Below are 21,506 nucleotides of genomic sequence, written 5' to 3'. Positions count from 1 at the left end.
AGGGGTAAGTAAGAGGGGTTTGCTGCTTTTGAGGTCTGTGGCTGGTCTTCTCATTACAACTTCCTCTTATCCCAGAGGCTTGGGTGCCTCCCAGATGTTCTCTATTGCAGTTAAAGACCGATTAACTGCAGGAAGTGGGACTAACTCCCAGAATGAGAGATGTGGTGTAGACATAAAGCATAGCTGTAGTTAGAATCTTTATAGGCTTCTCAGTGAGCAAGGGAGGGTAGGTGGGGAACGTGAGACGCACACAAGAGGCTAAGAATATAACCTTTGGAGCCAGGCTACCTGGGTTTTAACTCAGATCTATTGCCTATTGGCTGTGGCCACTTGGTCAAATTACTTAATCTCTCTGTGCCTTGACTTCCCCAACTGTAAAAATGGTGACCTTACCTCACAGGGTTGCTGTGAGGATTAAATGAGTTAGTGTTTAGAAAATGGCCTGTTAGCCTTTATAATAACATTAATGATGGCTATTAATATTATTTTTCTCCAGGGACATTTAAAACACTGGACAGGGACTTAGCTGTGTGGGACATTGTACATGTGATCTTGTGGCTGGATTAATGGCTTTTTAAAGGCAGGGACCGTGCTTTATTCACTGAGCTCGTCTACCTGTCACACGGTGTATTTTAAATAGATGTTTGTGGTGGGAAATAATGCCTGGAGACAGAGAGACAGACGAGGAGTCGCAGCCAGGGCCGCCTCTGTCAGGAAACTGTGGCTGTTTCTCCCGACATCTTTATCTCTGGCTTCAGGCTCCTCTGCCCACGGAGGCAGGTGGGAACGGTGGCACCTACATGCAGGAACATTTGGTTGCCACTTATGTCACACAGGAAAACGCTGGTGCTTCGGCTAACCAATAGCCACGGGACACTACCGGATTCCACAATGGGGCAGTGATTCCCACCCACTCCCCTCAGCCCTCCCCCCTCTTCCCTTCCAGGCACATAATGGATCTAAATATGAATGCTGTCAAAGAGAAGAATTATGGATGTTTAAGTGAATCCTTAAGATAGCTCTAAAGTGAGCTCTTGACTAGAGCCTTTATCTCATTGACTCACTGAAATGGCTCTTTTTTTTTATCATACTATTTATGGCAACAGCCCTAACAGAGATAAATAGCCCTGGAGACAATAACGTACTTGCAAGAGCAAGGCACACAGAACAGACAGGAAGGTTGCGAATGCCCCCTCAGCTCTGTGCCTGCACGGAAGTCCAGCGTGTGGGCCCGGGAACTGGAGGTGTGGGCCTGTTGCCTCACTCCCTCACCAAGGCAGGCTGGTGGTGGCAGGTGGGAAGGGCGGCAGGAGAGGCTGGTGTAGACGAGAGTGAGCAGAAGAGGAGAAACCTCTGGGTGCAAACAGGAGAAGGCTGTTCCCCACACTCTCTGGGCAGGCAGAGTAGCTGGAAGGAGAGGTGTGCCCTGAGGTAGCAGGGAGCCTCTGAGGGTAGGGAAGGAGACCACGGGGACAGAGGAAATCTGAGACTGCAATGTTGTGGCTCAGTCATTCTAGTAGCCACATCTGACCTTAGCCAGGAAGATGACAGAGGTGGTCTGGGGTTATCAGGAGACTCAGTCTCTGTGGGTATGTTTGTAGGCACAGGACAAGTTGGGGAACGTGCATGTCCTCGCCGTTCAATAAATGACAATGCTCCATCCACAATGTTGGGTGTTCTGCATGGGAGAAGTGACATTGTAGAAGCTGGGTATGCCTGGCGGGGAGCAGCAGGGAGTGGGTGGTGCAGCTGGGGGAGCCCCCTGCCCCGTGAGAGGGCAGGTAGCCCAGGCAGGACACTTTGCATTGAGCCGGGGTGGCCATCGAGTGCTCTGGAGGAAGAAATCCTCTTGAGTGATTGCCCGCAGCCTGGCATGTCAGCCCCACTGAAGGGAATCCAATTTTAGCCACCTTTGCCATTCCTGGGACACAATAGGGGTGTCGTCAGCATCTTTATCACTTGCCTGACTGAAATGGTCACTCAATGTCTGGGTTCTGGGGAGAGCATTTCTTGCCAAACTTTTTGAGTTAGTCTTTTCCTTCCAGAGCCAAGTGGGGAACCCAGTATTTGTGGGCCCAAATCCAGTCCAGATTTTGCATCTGCAAGGCCCTGCTTCTCTCTCTCTCTCTCTCTCTCTCTCTCTCTCTCTCTCTCTCTCTCTCCCCCTCTGTAGCCCTCCCAACACCTGCTGCTGAGGCTGGAAGCCAAGAGCTATTGTGCTCCCCTGAACTCTGGCCCCCGCCTCCGCCTCCACCCCAAACCCAAACCCAGTGCATTTCATAGAGATGCTCTGCCGGCTGGCACGGGGCCATGGAGTTTCCAAGTCCACTGGGGAATGGAATTCCTAGTCAGCACCGGCCTTTCAGCACTTTCGTCCTTTTCTGTCCCTCTGCGGCTCCTCAAATTGGAGAGTTTAAGTGTAATTTTGCATTGCGATTGAGCTGCTGCTCAGTGGCAGGGTATGTATCTGAACTGAGATGAGAGGCCAGTTGGAGTGGGATGCAGACTTCTTAGAATCATGAAATATTGAGGCCAGAGGGGTCCTTCCAAGAGTTCAGGGCCCATAGTAGTTATTTTGATTTGTGTGACCTCTTCTGGGCTTCCTGATTTCCCGAGCATTTATTACTCATGCAATCCTCACCATTAGATAGGCCTTATTCCTACTGAGTGAGGGGAAAGGGGGGCCCAGAGTAGTCAGTGGACCATGCAGGGTCACACAGCAGCTATGTGTGTTCAAACCTCCCGACTCTGGTGCACGGCCATCGGCACATTCGCAGCAGGAGGCTCCTCGCTCAGTCTGCATCCTGAGGGTTCTTGGGGAACCTAGAGAGTCTGTAACTTCCAGTGCGAGTTCTTCCAACATCCCCACCCTTCCTCTACTGATGAGGTACAGACTTGAGGGCAGCCGGAAGGCCAACTTTGAAAAAGTGGAATGAATGAGAGACGAAAAGGCACTGTGCTTGGAAGTCCCACCGTGCCCTGCGACTGCTCAGCAGAGGGGAAGTCTTCCCTCCCTGCAAACCGCTGTGGCATCCCTCATCAATACACCCAGGAAAGTGTCTGGTCTTGTGCATCCCAGGCCCCTTTTCAGAACGGTCCCAAACTTACATGTTGTGTAGGGCACACCAGCCACAGTGAGGGTCTCCCGAGCTCAGGCACTCTCCACAAGTTGTGTACTGTTCACAGGATTCCACGGGGACCCTGGTGATCTGGTAGAGAGAGGAAAGCCCACGGTTAGAGCAGGCAGGGATGCCTCGCCGATGTGTGGTCAGACGCATGCACAATCTGTTCACACCCACACTATCACCGCCCCTAAGGGGGTGACATTGGTGGGGGTAAATTATTAGCTGCAATGTTCTCATCTCTTTGCTAGGCACAGGTCGGTATAGCTAAGCAGAACGTGTTTGTCAGGTGACAGGTCAGGGCTTCTTGCCTTCTCAGAAGGGAAGCCGAAGCTCCGGTGCCCTTCTGCCTGCACCAAGGTCCTCCTGGGAGCTGGGCTCACTCCTGGCACTGCTGAAATGGTTAACTCTCTTAAAAGGTTATTGCGTGCCACCAGCTTGTCTTTGAAGAGCTTTCAGCTGGGCTTGAGCTGAGACATCCTGCCTACACAGAACACATTTGAAAAGGGAGAGAAGGAGCAACTTTTTCTATCAAATAATATTCATCATATGGCACGGTCTCTTTATAGCCGACCAAACATACCACCTGGATCCAATTATCCCTTTCTCTGATGTCTGAATTCAGTTTCTCTAGTGCATCTCCCATCCTTTGAAAAGTCTGGCTAAATGGGAACATCCACAGAGATGAGCTGCCTGACTGATTCCATCTTCCTGGGGACAGTGGGAATTTTCAGATCAAGCTCCTGCCCTGTCAGAGATTGTGGCCTCCACCCATGGCTTCTGGCTTCCTGGTGGTGCCCTGCAGGCCTTCAGCTGGGCCTGTTTGGACATTACTCACCTCTACCTGCCCAGCGTGTGTGACATTAAGGCTGGGCAAGAGGGTCAAGAGATCGATATGTCTTAGGTATCTGTCGCTGGCTGGGGCAGGAGGCTGCTGGGCTGCAAAAACATTTGCTGAGCTGGGAATAGCTTCTCATTTGTTAGGACACAGAGGTCCCCCACCCCCTGGATATGTGACCTCAAGTAGAAAAACAACCTGTGGTCCAGCACCATGGTGTACTGCCTCTGGCAGGTTGGGGGGGGGGGCGCAAAAAGATCGGATGGAGATGCCTTTATAGCTTCCTCCTGAGGGGCTCCGGGTGGAGGCCAACATTGCTCCTGCAGCACATGTTTACTGGATAACACTATAAGGAGGGTTGGATGCTAGGCTCAAGAGAAACAACAGCATATGGGATATGATTCTGCCCCTGTAGGGCCCACAGTCCAGTGGAAGTTGGTAATTACAAACCGAGAGTCGCTCGCCATTGTGCCTGAGATAGGTGTGTGCCCTGGCAGCCTTGGGAACGTAAAAGAGGGGCACCCAGTACAGCCTTTCATGAGGAAGGATGAAAGGGTGAGCGAGGGACAGAGCGAGCCTGGGAGGTCATTCCAAACTGAAAGATCACGCCCCAAAGTAATCAAGTTTACACACACAGGAGAAGTAAGCATGGGCCCTGGACGGGCGGGGTGAACGTGAGGCTGCTGGGATGCAAGCGAGGGCCAAAGGCCCACAGGGGCCAGCCTCAGCAGCTTCCTTTCTCTGTAGGGTGCCCCCCCCATTGCTACGACATCACAACACTTAACATTCTGTATTTCAAGGCCTTTTTGTAAGTGAGTGACAAAATCAGCTTTAAACATTCCTAACCTTCTGTTAATAATAAAAATAGAAAAGGCAAGAAGGAGAAGTGTAAAATCCTGCAATTTGGTTTTAAAACTTCATACTTTAAGCGGCAGCTGGGGAGACAGCTGGTTTGAAAGAGCTCCCGTGTGATAGACTCGAGGGTTTGAGTTGACTCTACAGGCCAACACAACCTGACCCGGTGTTGGAATAGCTGGAGGGGGTAATTTACAGAATCCGTGTCAGGACTGAGAGAGGCTGCCCCCTGCAGGGCAAGTGCAGGTTTCTACAACCTGCTCAACCCGTGATACCTCCCAGAAGTGAGGTCACAACAGGGTGGGACCCAGATTTGGCACCAAAGTACAGTGATGGACCTGGCATGCTTATTTGGCTCAAAGGAGTCTCATGTTCCCATGGAGGCTGTTTTCCAGTGTTTGAAGGGCAGTAGTGTGGCCACAATAAGACTCGTGGGTAAAACATCTCAGGAAAGCTCAACAGAAGGAAGTCAAGGTTGTTCAATAATGCAGCGTCGGGAAGGAACTCCCACCAGTGGGATGTGTAAGCAGAGTCGGTGACGTGTGTCTGGGAGGCTGTGAAGGGACTTCTGCCCTCAGAGGAAGGCGGCCCTATTCCTTCCACTTCAACATTCAAGATTCTGTTTCCCACAGTTTATCTAACTCCTCCCTGAGACTGTTTATGATTTTTGTCCCGGGAGCTTGTACGGTTGAAAGATAACATCCCGCCATTGCCACCAGCCATAGACACCGCATTGCCTTAAGGAGTAACCCTTGGCCCCTGACTCATGGCCGGTGATTCTTACCAGAAGCACCTTTGTGACAGGTGCTTGCCATACATTCTCCTAGTGTGCCCCTCCGGGCCTGGGACTCTCAGCCCTTCGGGATATCTGTGACCCAGTCACCCGCTTGGCTTCCGCCAGGCCCCCTCCAACCTCCCCTCCGAGGCCTGAGAGCAGCAGCCCAGTGCCCGGCCTTCCTTTCTTGGGTTTCGGGCTCCGTGTGAGTGATGTCTGCATCTGGCTGGAAATTAAAACAACTGTCTGCATTGCATTCGGCCCGTCTGTCAAAACACAGCCCGGCTCTCAGCAGCTGGGCAAGGGGGCCCTGAATGGGAGCAGTGTCTCCAGCAACAAAGCCCACTTTCACGCCAAGTGCCACGGAGATAGTGAGAACCCTGTTCTTCTCCAAACATGAAACCAATAGCACAACTATTTTTCCTGTTTCCTGGGCCCTCCTGGTGGGAATTTTTTTTAATGCACTAAGTTGAAGAGCAAAGTGAAACAGGAAACTTATGGGGGGGGGGGTAGTGCCTAAAACTTAAATTACTCTCTCCTCAAAGATCTAATAGCTAAATACAAACCAGGGGAAAGAAATGTTACAGGGACTGGGCGGAGACCCTCAAAGTCAGATGTTACCATGGGCTCCCTGCGCTCATATATCTGTGTGTTGCTACATTCATTCATCATTCATCAGCCAATAGTCACCGATCATGTCCTACATACAGGCCAGTGCTAAGCACTTCAGGGGAATAAAAATAGCAGCAGCATTAAAACACAGCTGTCATCTTTGAGTTGCAAACAGAGTAGCAATAAAAACAAGAAAGTGATGTGCGTTCTAACAGAGGTGTTAAAAGAGGGCTGAGGGAGTTCAGAGGGAAGAGAAAATACTTCCGTGTCTGCACCGTCCAGTGTGACGGCCACCAGCCCGTGTGGCAAAGAGCATCTAGAGGGCGGTGAGTCCTAACTGAGGGGTGCTGTCGGGTCACAACACACACTGGATTCTGAAGATTTAGTTTGGAAAAAAAATAACGTAAAAGACCACATTAATATTTTTTACTGTCATGTTGAAAAGATAAAAATTTAGAAAATACTGGGCTAAATAAAATTCATTATTAATTTTAACTATTTCTTCTCACTTTAAAAAATATAGCTGCTAGCCAAGTTAAAATTACACGTGTAGCTGACATTTGTGGCTTGTCTTTTATTTGCACGGGACAGCGCTGCTCTAGATTGGAGTCCCAAGAAGGCTTTGTTTGGGGCATGGCATATGTCTGGGTCTTCAAGGGTAAAAGATGGCCTGACCAGGTCATGGCACAGTGGATAGAACATTAGACTGGGATGCTGAGGACCCAGGTTCGAGACCCTCAAGTCACCAACTTGAGCACAGGCTCATCTGGTTTGAGCACAGCTCACCAGCTTGAGCCCAAGGTTGCTGGCTTGAGCAAGGGGTCACTCAGTCTGCTGTAGCTCCCCGGTCAAGACACACATGAGAAAGCAATCAATGAAAAACTAAGGTGTCTCAACAAAGAATTAATGCTTCTCATCTCTCTCCCTTCCTGTCTGTCTATCCCTATTTCTCCCTATGTCTCTCTCTCTGTCTCTGTCACACACACACACACACACACACACACACACACACACACACACACACACAGTTTATCCAGATGAAGAAGATGAAGAGGGTTCCAGGTGGAAAGAACCACATGAGCAGACATTGGAGAACAGAATGTCTTCAGAAAACCTGGCGTGAGAGCCAGGGAGCGATGAGTATGGATCGGGTTAACTTGGGAATGACCAAGAAGACCACAGAGCCAGAACATATGAAGCCTCTTAGCTCTCCAGCCTGTCACTCCTTGGTCAAAAGAATGTTCTCCAAAAAAGAGGTGGCCTCATGGCTCTCAAGGGACAAGGCTCTCAATGCTTGTGTCTCAAGCCAGCACCCTTGGCCTGTGAGCCTACAAGAGAGAGAAACCAGAGTTCACCGGACCAGCAACTGCAGGATGGGCCCGGAAATGGTTCTCCCGGCTCTCCGGCTGGTTCTTAGGGCGCTAAAGTTTGAGAACCTCAGGGAGGTTTTGTTAAACGTCAGGAGACTGTCTCTGGAAGCAGGAAGAAATGGAATAAAACTCCGCCATGGGGCTATGTAAGGAACTAGACTGCTTTAGGGGAAGGTAGATAGGGATACCCTGGGGACTTCTTTATGTCCAGGGAGAAATTGGTTTTAATAACTCTGAGTCTATGGAGACCCTAAAGGACCAAGTTCAAGCCTCTGGTGTCAGCGGGCACGTCACTCTGCACCCCAGGTGAGAGGTGGCCAGTCGCTCTAGGACCTGGTAGGGTGGGGAGGCGTGGGAGTTGTTCTCTGGAAGCTCTAGAAGGGGCAGGAACTTTCTGCTGGACAGTGTCCACCGCATCAGGTGGCACTCTGTCAGGACTGACTCAGAGTTTAATGGGACACTCTGTGATGCTTTAATTAGTGTTTATTATGATTGCATGTTAATTATGCCCGAGGCACCCCCACCCCTTTCACTGAGCGCTGGGATCTGAGGGTGGCTGAGCTGGCCAGTGAGCGCGGTGATGAGAAGCCCACAGTCGGAGGGCGCCCTTCTCCCGCCCCTGCGTCTCCTTCTCCCCGGGACCACAGAGCTGTTCCAGGCTGGCGTCCACCCTCACACTCTGCATTCTTCTTGCTTCATCTTACGTCTTATAATTATGCCTCTAATGAATATAACTGTCCTATTAAGTCATTTACTTAAGATATACTTTTAATTAAAGGTGAGTCATACTGTGTCTTTGGCTCTTCTGGCCCCAGGGCCCCGCATCCCTGGTACCTTTCTGGCCTGATTTGGGGGAGCTGGAGGTCTCTGTGGGATGGAATCAGCAGGGCTTTCAGAGTTTGGGATGGTTCCCAACTCTCTCTCCTTTCAACACATTGGGTAGCCCGGGGTGTGTCAAGCCCAGCGCAGCGAGGGACATGATACAGCAGTGTTTTTCAACCGCCTATCTGTGGATCGGTGCCGGTCTGCCAAAAATTTTATGCCCATCCAGGAAAGAGTTGAAAAACACTGTGATACAGTATTAGTATTGGCTGTAGGGACAAGCCACTGGGAGAACTGCTGAAACCAGCCTCATTCCTGAAGACCCTGAAGAACACGGCAGACCTGCAGGGTCTGGACCATCCAGGATGAGGGCAGGAGTTACTGCCATCCGAGACAGAGGCCCTAGAATGGTCCCTGCCAGTGGGGGCAAACCCATTACTCTTCAGAGTGGAGTTGCCACGGTGGAGCAAGGAATAAGAGCCCTTTGTTGAGCGCACTTGGGAGCAGAGAATCTGTGCTACATCTCTGCCCCTGTGTGGACACTTGCAGGGAGCGATGTGATTCTGAGAACTTGGAGGGCTCTACGGCAGACACACTTGAGTTGAAAGCAGAACAACACTTAGTATCCTGACAATGGATTGTGCCTGGGTCTCACGTAGTCCTTAAACATTTATTGAGCATTTGTGTGTCAAGCTCTCTGTTAGGCATTGGGCTGCATTCTCTGCCCTTCTGGAGCCCATGGTTTGATTGAGGACAAAACTAAGGAAACAGGTCATCTCAATCCTTTGGGAATAGATGCCACAATAGAGACACAATCAAGAGATAGTGTGGATCAAAGGAGACAGGAGGTTCCATCCGGGGGGCTTTGGCACGAGCACTTGGTATTCAAGAGGCGTGCAGGATTCCTCTGTGATTGTGCAAGAGCCATGGGGGTGGGGGTGGGGGAATTAGAGAAAGCTGCTCCCAGGCTGGAGGGGCCCCTTGAGGACTGAACTTAATTCCCCCACCTCCCTGGAATCTGCTCCCCCCTGCCAGTTAGTACACCTGTCCCCACACGTGTTCCCTGCTTCCTGACACAAGGAAAGAAACAGAGGCCTTCTCAGTGCTGAGAGCCAGGTGGCAGGGGTGAGAGGTGACACCACAGCTTGGCTGGAGCACGCAGTTGGCCTGGTTCACAGCCTCCTGGTCCCCAGGGCCCAGGGCGAAGTGCTCAGCAGCTGAAACATAACTGCCTCCCGACCTCTCTCCTCTCCTCGGTACCTTCCCTGGTGGTCCCTGCCCACCAGTCCACCCTCCCCCCTTAGAGTTTGTAGGTCTTAGACCCACTTGTTTCTCTTTCCCCGAATCCAACCTGTTTTCAAGAAAAGATCCGATCCTCATTTACATACACAGCTGAGGGCAGACTAAAAAGAGGCCCCCCTCCCCCCTTGGCCCCAGGGCTGGTGCGTGCAGGGCACACAATCCCGGCGCCGGGAGGGCTGTTGTATTTTCCAGGCCTTTCACACACAGTCTCATTGGATCTGCCCGGCTCCCAGGGAGGAAGGGAGGCCAGGTGTCCTCATTTCCATTCGATCCCCCAGGAAACAGAGGCCACAATAAGCCACGCAGTGAGTGGAATAAGTGGCCAGTCCTCCGTTGCCCGTCATGGTGACATACTGTAAGGTGTCTTTTTGAGGATGAGGAAGTAAGTAAAAGGTTCAGGGGTCAGTTCCGAGAGACAGAGGCTGGGGCCAGACAGGAAGTGGGAAGCCGCCTGAGGGCAGGTGAAGCTTTTTCATTTCTGACCCCACAGCTCTTAGCAGCCTGCTGACCTTCAGCAGCTGTTATTTGATGGAAGGGATGGATGGGTGGAGTCTCTCTTCACAGACTTGCCCCAAATCTGTCAACAGGTGCAATCCGCCCTGCGAGGCCCAGAGCTTTGAGCTCTGTCCTTCCCTTCGCACCGATGAGTTCACAGTCCAGGGTCCTCACAGGGAGACAAACATGGCCAGATGGTCGGTCAGGGAGGCCTAACCCAGCCCCAGCTCTGGCCAGATTCTCTCAGGCAGTAAAGCCCATGTGTACCCTTTGCAGATGGGCTAAGTCCCTCCACCCTCACTTCTGACATGCCTCGAATGATATCCTCTTTGGCTCAGGAAGTCTCCAGGGAATAATACCTACATCCTCTCTCTCATCTTTGACAGGGAAAGAGCCAGTTGTCTACTGGCTGCCCAGAGCCGGAAGTGGCACTTTAATCTCCATCTCCCCTGCTGGGAGCGGTGGGAGCGGGGAGTGCTGAGGCGGTAAAAACATCCCTCCTTGGCTCTCTCCTTGGGACTGAGGGACCAAGTGACAGGGACTGAAGTCTCCTGAGATAGCTGGCAGGCTCCGGGCTGGTACCATCTTGCTCTTGACGGAGCTTGTTGAACAGAATGGAGCAGTAGGGACAATAATAATAATAACACTGATGGTGACAATGACTCCGGCCATTTATCCAGCACCCACTGCATGCTAGGCACTCTAGGTATTTTATCTTTTTTATCCCCATACCAACCTTGCTGGGGAAGCATGCTTAGGCCCACTTTACTTACTAGAAAACTGAGTCTCAGGTTAAGTGACTTGCCCAAGGTCATGTGCCTTGTAGGCAGCAGAAACAGACTTCGAGGTCAGGTTTGTCCAATTGAGGTGTGAGATGGAGGCAGAGGCACCACTACAGAGGGGAGGCCGCTGTCCTGGGGCTGCCCCGAGGGCTGGCTGCCAGGTCACCTTGCTTCCTCCGAGGCACACGGCGCCAGGTGCGAGCCGACGCTGTTGGACAGGGCGCCTGCTGCGTCACGCCACCACCACCACCACTGCATGCCTCTTAGCTCACTGGACTCTTCTGTTTGCTAACCATGATTCGGCTGGTGACTCCTGAGCCAGACAACAAAAGGGTGATAGCAGAGGAGAAGAGGGAGGTAGGTTGGTGGGGGTGGATGGTCCCTGACAGGAGTTTTAAGCCAGCCAGGAAGGACCAGACAGTAATGGAAGCAGCTCTCAGCAGTTTGCAAGTTTCTGTCCAGAGCCTCCTAGGAATGCTACGGAGACCTCAGTGAGCATCCTCAGGACAGTGAAGGTGGCAGGGGCTCTGTCTTGGTATTGCCCTGTATTAGCTGTGTGGCGTTGGGCCAGCCACTTGATCTCTTCAAGCCTCCATTTCTTCATCTTTAAAACGGAAACAGCAATGTCTGTCTCACCCATCCCACCTGCTCCTCAGGGGGTGCCTCTGAGCTCATGTTCTCAGCCTTGGTCTTTCTTATGAGTCATCTTCCTAGTAATTAATGTGAAACACTCACTGTTGTTTGTTCCCAGTGTTAGAGCCGGTTCTTTAAAAATCAATAGGGATGTGTGAGATCCTCTCAAATCCTCATAAAGTAAACACAAACCCGGTCCCCTGTCCATCCTCTGAGCTGTGACAATCACATGGCCAATGTCATTAAGGAAAAAAAAAAGGCACAGATTCCCCAGAAAAGCAGCTGGAGGTGCTGGAGCCTGTGACTGCCACTAAAGCAACCTGCACCTTCAGACCAGAGGTGACCCTGGAGCTGTCTCCTAAGAACTCTTGATGATCTAGAGACCTGAGGGTGGAGTGGAGTTCAAAGGGAAAATCTATTTTTAATGACTTGGGGAGGAGAGTGGAGTGGCTGAGTAATTCAGAGTAATTAAAGCTATCAGTCAGAGAAGTGGAATCCAAAGTTGTTGAACTTTCCAATGGCATTTTCCCCTCCTTATTCATAAAACCCAGCAGAGGGTCACACAGGAGTCAAAGGGGAGAGGACGACAGGGAAAGAAGCACCTTGCCTTAAAGGAGTGGAGTTTATCTTTTTTTACAGAGACAGAGAGTGAGTCAGAGAGAGGGATAGACAGGGACAGACAGACAGGAACAGAGAGAGATGAGAAGCATCAATCATTAGTTTTTCATTGCGCGTTGCAACACCTTAGTTGTTCATTGATTGCTTTCTCATATGTGCCTTGATCGCGGGCCTTCAGCAGATCGAGTAACCCCTTGCTCGAGCCACTGATTTTGGTTCCAAGCTGGTGAGCTTTTGTTCAAACCAATGAGCCCGCGCTCAAGCTGGTGACCTCGGGGTCTCGAACCTGGGTCCTCTGCATCCCAGCCCGACGCTCTATCCACTGCACCACCGCCTGGTCAGGCTGGAGTTTATCTTTTTGATGAGTGCTTGGGGAATGGCCCCTTCCATCTTTTTTGCAGGCAGAGGCCAAATTCTGTTCCGGCTGAGAAGATGGACTTTGAGAGAGATGGTCCTCAGTTTCAGATCCAGCTCCTGTCTTATCAGCTGTGCTACAGGAAGTTGTCAGACCTCCTTGAGGGTCAGTTTCCTTCTTTGTGAAGTGGTGACAATAATCACACCAACTTCATCAGATTGTTTTGAAGCTTAAGTGACGTCTGGACACCAAGAGCCTTGCACACAGTTGGTGCTCAATGGCGGTAGCTGTCACACTCAGTCTCTATATGCAGACCCCACTGAAGGTGGCAGTGTCTGCACAGGAAAGCTGCGGAGGGCCCCTGCCCGGCCTCTGCACTCAGAGGTTGGGTGACCTTGAGCAAGCCACCCAGGTAGCTCCTTGCGCTGAGACTGCTGATCTATCATGCGGGGAGATTACGTCTGCCCTTTGTGTGAAGAGCAGCGCAGCCCCTTAGACTATTGTCCTTATTGATGATATAATCCCTCCTGGAGGCCGAGACTCAGGATCCCTGGCTGAAAGAAGTCTAATTAAACTTAGTCTCCTAAGCAAGAAGGTAAAACTTGGACGGGGAAAACATACAAAGAGGCGAGGAAACCGAATGGGCAAAGCAGCTCTCCCAAATACCATACTGTCTTTTCTCAGACAGGACTTTTGGGCCAGAAATATTAGGGAGGTAGGAGTAGGGCCCTTTCTACTTCTGGTTTTTGGAAGGATCTACAAAGAAGCAGAGATGCTAATACTATATTGTCTCCATGACAACAGTGGATTTATTCAGTTAGGGAAAGCAGGTGGGGTAGGAAATGGGAGATGAGAAGGATTTGGGAAATAGGGCCTAAGAAATAACTAAAATAGATCTCTCATCTGGGAACCAGATGCCTGGGATTAGCCAGGTCCCACAAAGCTCCCTAAAGGGTCAACTTCGATTCATCTGCCCCAGGAGGGGAAGAGTGATGATGGCAGGGGGAATGGATAACAAGGGAGTGATGCCCCTTTACCCACCGGTTCCCATTCATTCATTCCACACCTCTGTTTGCTCAGGAAGTTCTAGCGATGCCCTTGGGTGCACAAAACCCAAGTCTACCCTTACTACATGCAGCTTGATTTTACTTAAAAGCTGGGTCTTTTTCTCATAGGCCTCTGGGCTCCATCCTGTTAACTTCTGGTTCCCTTGCCTTCTAGTCATCAGGAGAGCAAGATGAGAGGGGTTAAAGCACCAGCTGATCCCAAATTCTCTGTGAAGCATTGATGACCTATAAGCTAAGGAGGGTGAGGTTTGGGTGGGAATCATCAGGGCCCAAGAAGAGGCTGGACAGAGATCTGGGGTACAAGCACCTGTGCTGTGGGCTGGGTAGCAAGCGCGGGCTAACTCTAACATTGTCTGAGATGAGTCAGAGGATCCATCCGTAAGAGGACAGTGGGCCTTAGGGCACCCTCCTCCTGCAGATCATAACTCTCCCATTGGCAGAGATCCTGGCATTGTCCCCTGCCACGCTCTGGTTTCCACCTCCTGGTGCTCAACATCACTTCTGGTTCTGATGTTGGCACTCACGGTTATTGAAACAAGCTGGTAGGTTCTCAGGGATTCCGTGTGTGTTAATTTTCTATCCTTAATACCCTCCCTGTTTCTGAGGTTCTGAAGGAACTTCAAGTTGAAGTTTCAGGGTCACTCAGTCTAGGGAGAACAATCCTACCAAATGGTGTGTAAGGTGGAATTGGATTTCATCGAGCCCAACGCCCAGGCTCTCCTTTAGTGGCCCTCAGTCAACAGCTTGTGTACACTGGAAGAAACACTGCGGGCTTAGCCCTGCCCCTGGGTGCTGGATCCGAGGCAGTCCTCCACTGCTCTGCCTAAGCTGTCTGCCTCCTAATTCTAAGTAGACAAGAATCCATTGGAGCCTCGTGTTGTAATTCAGAAATCTGGTTTCCAGTGAATCACAAAAAGCACATTTTCTCAACCATCTCTCAACTTTCCTTTCTAACCATCTGAGACGTGGCTATCTTGTCTTCCTTGACATATCGGATCTGAAAATATCCTGTCTCATTTTTCTTAGTATGCTAAGTGGCTAGCACCCTTGGGAAGGACAGAGCCATTTCTTGTCACTCACAGCTTCCTGAGACAAATTAGTAGGTAAGTGGATGAGTTTGTATCTGTGTATGCGTGCACGTGTGTGTGACAGAGACAGAGAGAGAGAGAGCGCGAGAGAATGAGACATGGAGGATAAGAGTACATGTTAAATCTCTGTCTAAGGGGGAAAAAGATTCCTACACATATGTTAAACTTTTAAAATTTCCTTTCTGTATAGAGCACATGTATTCATTCATGCCATTCATTCATTCACTCAACCTTAGCCAGATGGAGATGTGTAAGGCAGAAAGGATCCCACGCATTGCTGAACCTGTGACATTGTGCTGCTGTGGGAATCTGTATAGACTGGCCATTTGGACAAAGACCATTCCATTGAAGCAGCAACGACGACAGGGACACAGCACTCTGTACTTGGGAGCTAGTTGATATGGATTGATTGGCCTGGCCTCGTGAATCTACATTCATGTGGACTTGATCTATAACTGCATAGACCTGCGTATGTTTGAAATACACTGGTATTTATAATGTGTTCACTTGCTTGTTTATCATTCATGAAGTCATTTATTAGTTCATTTAAGTATGACTCCTTTATTCATCTACTCATTTTGTCAACAGGCCAGGTATCAAGTCTTGCACTGTGGTGGTACAGATAAGAATTAGCCATGGTCTTACAGTGCCCTCAAGAAGTAGACCCTCTGGTAGGTAAGTAGAAAGTGAAAGATGTCATACAGGAGAGTCCAAGCTGGGAGTGATCACTTCTGGCTGAAGGAACCAGGAAGGTGTCATCATTTGTGGCAGCCTTGAAACCTTGGGGATATTCTGATAGGCAGGAACAGAGGAAGGACATTCTGTGAGGAAGGGCATTGGCAAAGAACACCCATGAGAAGAGCAGGTGCAGGGAGAATCTCAGGAATGGACATGGATTAGGGCAAAGCTGCTAATAAGAGAAGTGATCTGAAGGTAGGTCATGGAAGGCCTGGGCTGCGGACACAGAACAGGAAGAAGGGAAAGGAGAAGTTTTGCATTTCTTCTTTTATAATGTGTCCCATGTCTGTCCCTGTCACTGTAATCCTGCGGCCTCCCTCTGCCTGCCCCGGCTGCAGGCCCACATCCTCACAGCGGGATGATGACTGGTGGCCTCACTGATCTCCCTTCAATTCCTTCCACACTAGAGGTGTTCTGCACATTCTCATTTTTCCTTTTCTTCAAAAAGGCATAGTGGATGAGGAAATTGGTCCTAGAGTCAGGCTGCCCGGGTCCACATTTCAGACCTCTTTCTCATTAGCTGTGTGAACTTGAGCCCATTACTTAACTCTTAGCCTTATTTGTTGATTGTGAAATGGTGATAATAATAGCACATACTTATATAAGACTCACTATCTGCAGATGAGGAAGAAATGGAAGCATGGAGAGTCTTAGTGAATTTGTTTAAAGCCAGGTTAAGAAACCACACGCTGAACTTCTACGCTAAACTGCCTCTTAGAATGAAGGATGGCAGAGGTTAGAAAACACTTAGCCCAGCGCCTGGCATATAGCTGTTCGTTATTATCAACGATTATTATCAATGAATTTGTATTAAACACCTGTTATATATTCTGTGCAGGTATGAAGTTCAAAAGATGACCAGACATGGCCCTGATCGTGAAGTACTCAGGAAGACAGACAAGTCCCCAAACTATAATAAAATGTTAGTGCTGTGATGGAGATGTGGTACAGCTAGCTAGCTACAAGAGCAAAGAGGAAGGGCAAATCAGAGAAGACTTCCTAGAGGCAGTGTTTTGTAATGACAACTTCATATTAAAAAAAACAAAAACAAACAACTACCAAAATAAAAAAATATCAAAACAAGAAATCTGCCTCCTGGATAAGGTTTATAGTCCAAAGGCTCAGGCCTGATGTTTCAGCTTTTTCACCTCTGGTCCCAACCTGGCTGACATCCCCCCTCTAGGCACCTGTCAGGGTCAATGCCCTGCTCCTGGCAGGCTGGCCTCCTCCCATTCTCTGTACAGTCCTGCCTCCTTAACTTTGCTCACACATTCCTGCTCATCAGAATGTCGCATGTCCTCCCCTCCCCTGCTCATGGCAAATCCCTGGGCTCTCCTTCATCCATGCAGCCTTCCCTGACCAGCCTCTGCGATCTTCCTCTGAATTTAGAATCAGACTCCCTGCCCAGTTGGCAGGACTCAAATGTACTTTTAAACTCTTCTCAGGCCCCCATCTTTTTAGGTTACTTGTAGGGCTCTGCTTTTTATTTCTTCAAATGAGATATCCCTGTATGCTCCAACCTCAGTTTCTTACACAAAATAGGTCTAGAAACACCTGCTGAGAAGCTAATCACACTTGCCCAGTGATCCAGGTTTTATTTTAAGCTCCTTAAGTGAATGTACTAAACTACGTGAAGGTTCTCTAGGTGTGGCTGAGGCCTCTGGCATTCTAAGGGGATCCATTAGGTGACGTGAAGGCTCTTATTTTTTAATGGACTGAATGTTTATAACCCAGCAGAGGCGCATGGTGTCATGGAAAGGACACAACTGTTCAAATCAGAAGGACTTGGCTCAGCCTCACCATGTACTCAACTGCGCTGGGTAAACAACTCAGTTTCCACATTTGTAAATAAAACTGATCTCAAATTAACGCCCCCTCCAAGGCACCGAGATACCCTGGATGCTGCGCGCTGAAGGAAGGGCAGACTACCCCGTGATCTTTCGGAGTAGATTCCTGTGACCCAGGTTCACAATTCTTTGGTCCTTCATCCTGGGTCCCCTGGTCCAGATCAAAGAAATAAAAGGGTCCAGGAACAAAAAAGGGGGGATTTTGTGAGATGTTTGAAGGAAGCGCCTATAGTGCTGTAACCTAGCCACCCTCCAGCAAGACCACTTGGAAAGTTTGAGGTGCATCCCCTGGACTGGAGGGGACAGAGTGGACAGGAGAGCCCAGGAGGCAGGAATTCCAGAGGGTAGGTTGCTGAGCTCTTAACAGGCAGAATGAAGGCAGGACTGTGGGGAGTCACTGAGACCCCCACCCCTGTGACAGTGGCAGGGGAGGATGTAGAAGTGCTTCCCTGCACAGAACCCAGATGTGGACGCCTGAGGAGGGAGCTGGCCTGGAAGCATTTTCAGGAGCTGTCCAAGAGGACGCCCTGGAGGTGGGGTTGGGACCCTGAACACCTGTGTGGAGGGAAGTGCAGGATAACCAGGACTGAGGGGAGGGTGGCGGGCAGCAGGGGGCACTGCCCAGCTGATGGAAACCTTAGCCCGAGCAGCTCAGCAGAGGGCTGTCCAAGGGCCACAACGGACCCAGCCCCGAAAGAGTCCGCGTCACCATCAGCCGGCTCGGACAGCGTGAGCCCATGTTGTGACAATTCCAGTTCCTCTCTCCTCCCCTTTCCCTGATGGAGACAATAAGGACAGATTCAATGGGGGAAGAGAAGAGAGAGAGAACAGGCTTGCCACCTCTCGTGGCTGCAAGAAGGAAGCACAGGGTGGGGAGGGGAAAGACGTGAGCTTCAGTCAAACCCAGAGTTTCCTCCTCTGGTCAGGAACTGGACATTACAATTCTGAACTCAGAAGAGGCTGGGTTTGAGACTCGGGGTCTCTGTATTATCCAACAGCGAGCTGCTGAGCTATGCTGGCTGCCTGAGACATGGGGCAAAGGGGTGGTGGAAGACAAAATAAGAGCTGTTTTGATTCTGTCTCCCAGCGGGGCCCCTGATTGGGCCTGAGAACACTGTGGACTGCCGTTCTTGACGCTGTCATGAGGGTCATGTGAAGTGAGGGCAAGACACTGCCTAGTTCAAGATCAGGCTGATTGCACAAACCTGGGGGACATACGGGCGTTAGTTACTTCCGGGGACAGAATGATAACTTACTGACAATACAATTGTTAAAAAATATCAAACTCTGGGCGTCAACTCTCAGATGGCTCAGCAGACCATTCTCTTTCGAATCCTGGGGTCCTCCTAGGGGGTGAAGAGGTGTGAGGTCTCACTCTAACCCCAGTGGCTCATGTGTCAAAAGAAGTTAAGAACTGCCACCCTGGGGAGTCTGTTGACTCATTTGCCTCTCTGTCTTCCAAGAGTCGCGAGCACAGTCATGGGCTATGAAGCTGGTCTAATGAGGACAGGCCGCTGGGAGGAACGGGCTCCCTCAGAAGCCCCGTGGTGCGCCTGCAGCTCCACGCCCAGCCCTGCCTGAACAGTCGGTGGGGACTATAGCTCTGCGGCCTCTCCCCGCCTGGAGGCCGGCGGCGGGCACTGTTCAAATCTTTACCTCCCTCACTGCTTTCTATTTGTGGCCTTCTCAATGGCAGCCTCCAATGTACCCAATGTCCCCGAGCCTCTGAGGATAGAAAGGGGTGGAGGGGAATGTGGGGAGATGGAAGAGAAACAAAAGATATTTCCCTTTATTATTAACAGGTGCTTAGGAAATTAATTAGAACAAATAATCACCTCGTTGTCCGAGTCTATTTTATTCGGCTCTGGTCGAAAAAAAAAAAGGGGAATTTTAAATAATTTTGGAGTTATAACTGATGTAATTAGGTGCTCAGTGAACACTTAGCATTGAGCTGTGCTTATTAAAATTACTGTTTTAATCAGAACATTGCCGGTGAATCATTAATAATACAATAGCTCGATTCCCTGGAACTCTAATTAGAACTGGACTCTTAAACCACCTGAGCGTAATCTGGATGCGCACCGTGGGTGATGCATTATCGACTCCGGGCCTGTGGGGCTGGAGCGTCTGTATGAGACTGCTATTTGGTGACTGCCTGAATGTTTCATTGTGGAGTTGAGAGTACACTGAGGGGGCACAAGGCAGGAACGCTGATGGTGGGATTGAAGGGCAGGGAGTCAGCCAAGGGGTCCCGGCTAGGAGGCCTTCGGGGGGGGGGGGGGAGACAGGAGAGACTTCTGCTGCTGCAGGCTAGACCTGCCTCATGACTTGTTCTGCAGCAGAACAACCAAGCCATAATGTCATAGAGCCAGCTGAAGTCTCTTTCCCAGGATGCCCTGCCTTTATGAGGGCCTGCCCCTCATCAAACCAAACCCCTGTCCAGGAGGGTCAAGCGTTAGTCCCTGCCGAGCCACTGTGAATCGCTCAGTCGCTACATGATGACTAAAGGTTAATCTGGTGAAGGTCTGGAGTCACTTAATTTTCCTGTCTAGCACTTTGTGTCACCCGATAGAGGGACCATGAGGTGGGCTGAGTTTTCCCAGAACTTTTGAATCCCTGGGGATATTTTGCAGGTAACTAGGTCCAGAGCTGGAGGGAGGCTGAGCGGATGTGTGTGTCCCCTGAGATACCTGGCTGAGCTGGTGTTTGGGGCAGGCTCAGTGCTCCGGCCCAGCCCCTGGTTCTGAGCACAGAACTGCAGTTTCTCTGCCCCTTAGCTGGTGGCAGTCTCAGCAACACTGATCTGGCCCCCACTGGGGGGGGAGGGGACAGAGTCCTCAGACAGATGTCATGGGATGGTTGAAATGGAGGAAATGGAAACACTTTCTCAGTCCTCTTAGAGTTGGACAAGTAGTTGGAAGGACATAACAAAGATGTGAAAAAAAGATTTAGGACACTTAAAAGGCAGATACTGGGAAGTGAAGATTAAGTTGGAGCCAGAGGAGGGCATTGGAGTGGAATGGTGATCACAGCCCGGTGGGAGTCATCTGAGAGGCCGGACGGCTTTGAAAGGACTGTGGGGCCAGACTTCACCTGCTGAGGCCCAGGGACGGAGGCAGGGACGGGAGCAGCACCCTCTGTGGCTCTCCCAGAGCATTCTTCTGGCTGCTACTGGGGACCTTCAGACAATGAGAATGAATTCTCTGGGGCTCCCTTTCTGGGCCACCTCTAGCCAATACAGCGCTTTTGTATCGTTTAAAAAGGGCGCCCCCTCTAGGTGCACAGCTGAATAAGATGAGAGGACCAGGCCTGGTCTCAGCCCACACACGCCCCGGGGGCCAGACTCCTCTGTGCAGTACACACCCGAGCCATCATATCTGGTGGCCCCGATGCCCTAAGTCTCGAGGGAAGTAGGGAGGGGAAATGTGGAATGTGGGTCTACCCGAGTTCCAGCTGACCCAAAGACAGAAAACTTTAAGTGCTAAAAACTGTGACTATCATAAGCTTTCTGGGGGACAGAGAAGGTGGGAGTTGAGCGTGGGTCGAGGAGCAGGGAAGCGTCTGGGAGGAGGGGAGGGGGCTTGAGGAGGGGCAGGGAAACGTCATAAGCTAAAGCAGAGAGAATGAACTTTGTGGTGTGCTCTGGGGACAGCAAAGGACACAATAAGGGATGTCTCATTAGATTTCTTTTCTCCCTTGTGAATAAACATTTTAACTAAGAATTTTAAAGGTAAAAGAACTCCAGGCCTCCCTCAAGGAAGACTAGGCCAACGGAAGAAATTTCCTGTAAAATAACAGCCCTGGGAGGGAGGGAGAGTTCCACCACTGGCAATGCTAAGCAGAGGCTCAGTGTCCATAGTGAGCGAGAGGCTGAACTCAAGAGCCCTCTTCAACCCCCTCGTCATCGTAGGGGAGGGGGCCTGGCAGTTGGGGCTGGGAAGCAGCCCCTCTGCGTTGGAAACAAATGGTCAGGCCTCAACTCAAGAACTCTTGTGCTTCTGAAAGCATAATCTATGAATGACAGACCCCTGACACACACACACTCACCATCACTCCATATACTCATACTCTTGTACAAACACACTCATGAACACAAACACACATTCATACCATACACTCACATGCCACACCAACACGCTGACACCACACACACTTCACGCATACATCACACGCTCACACTGATATCC

The 21,506-nt window shown here is 50.5% G+C and overlaps 1 protein-coding gene across 1 annotated transcript in view; it reads right to left on the bottom strand.

Annotated features, from left to right (window-relative positions):
* PLXNA2 (plexin A2) overlaps positions 1–21,506 on the bottom strand; it is a 211,250-nt gene that overhangs the window by 70,597 nt on the left and 119,147 nt on the right. The window contains exon 5 of the mRNA XM_066361837.1: positions 3,109–3,209. Coding sequence (XP_066217934.1) covers positions 3,109–3,209 — 101 coding nt within the window. The remainder of the gene's footprint in view (positions 1–3,108; positions 3,210–21,506) is intronic.

Source organism: Saccopteryx leptura, chromosome 2 (genome assembly GCF_036850995.1).
Source record: "Saccopteryx leptura isolate mSacLep1 chromosome 2, mSacLep1_pri_phased_curated, whole genome shotgun sequence".
Lineage (NCBI taxonomy): Eukaryota > Metazoa > Chordata > Mammalia > Chiroptera > Emballonuridae > Saccopteryx > Saccopteryx leptura.
The sequence above is the reverse complement of the archived record's forward strand: the minus strand, read 5'-3'. Positions and strand labels throughout refer to the sequence as shown.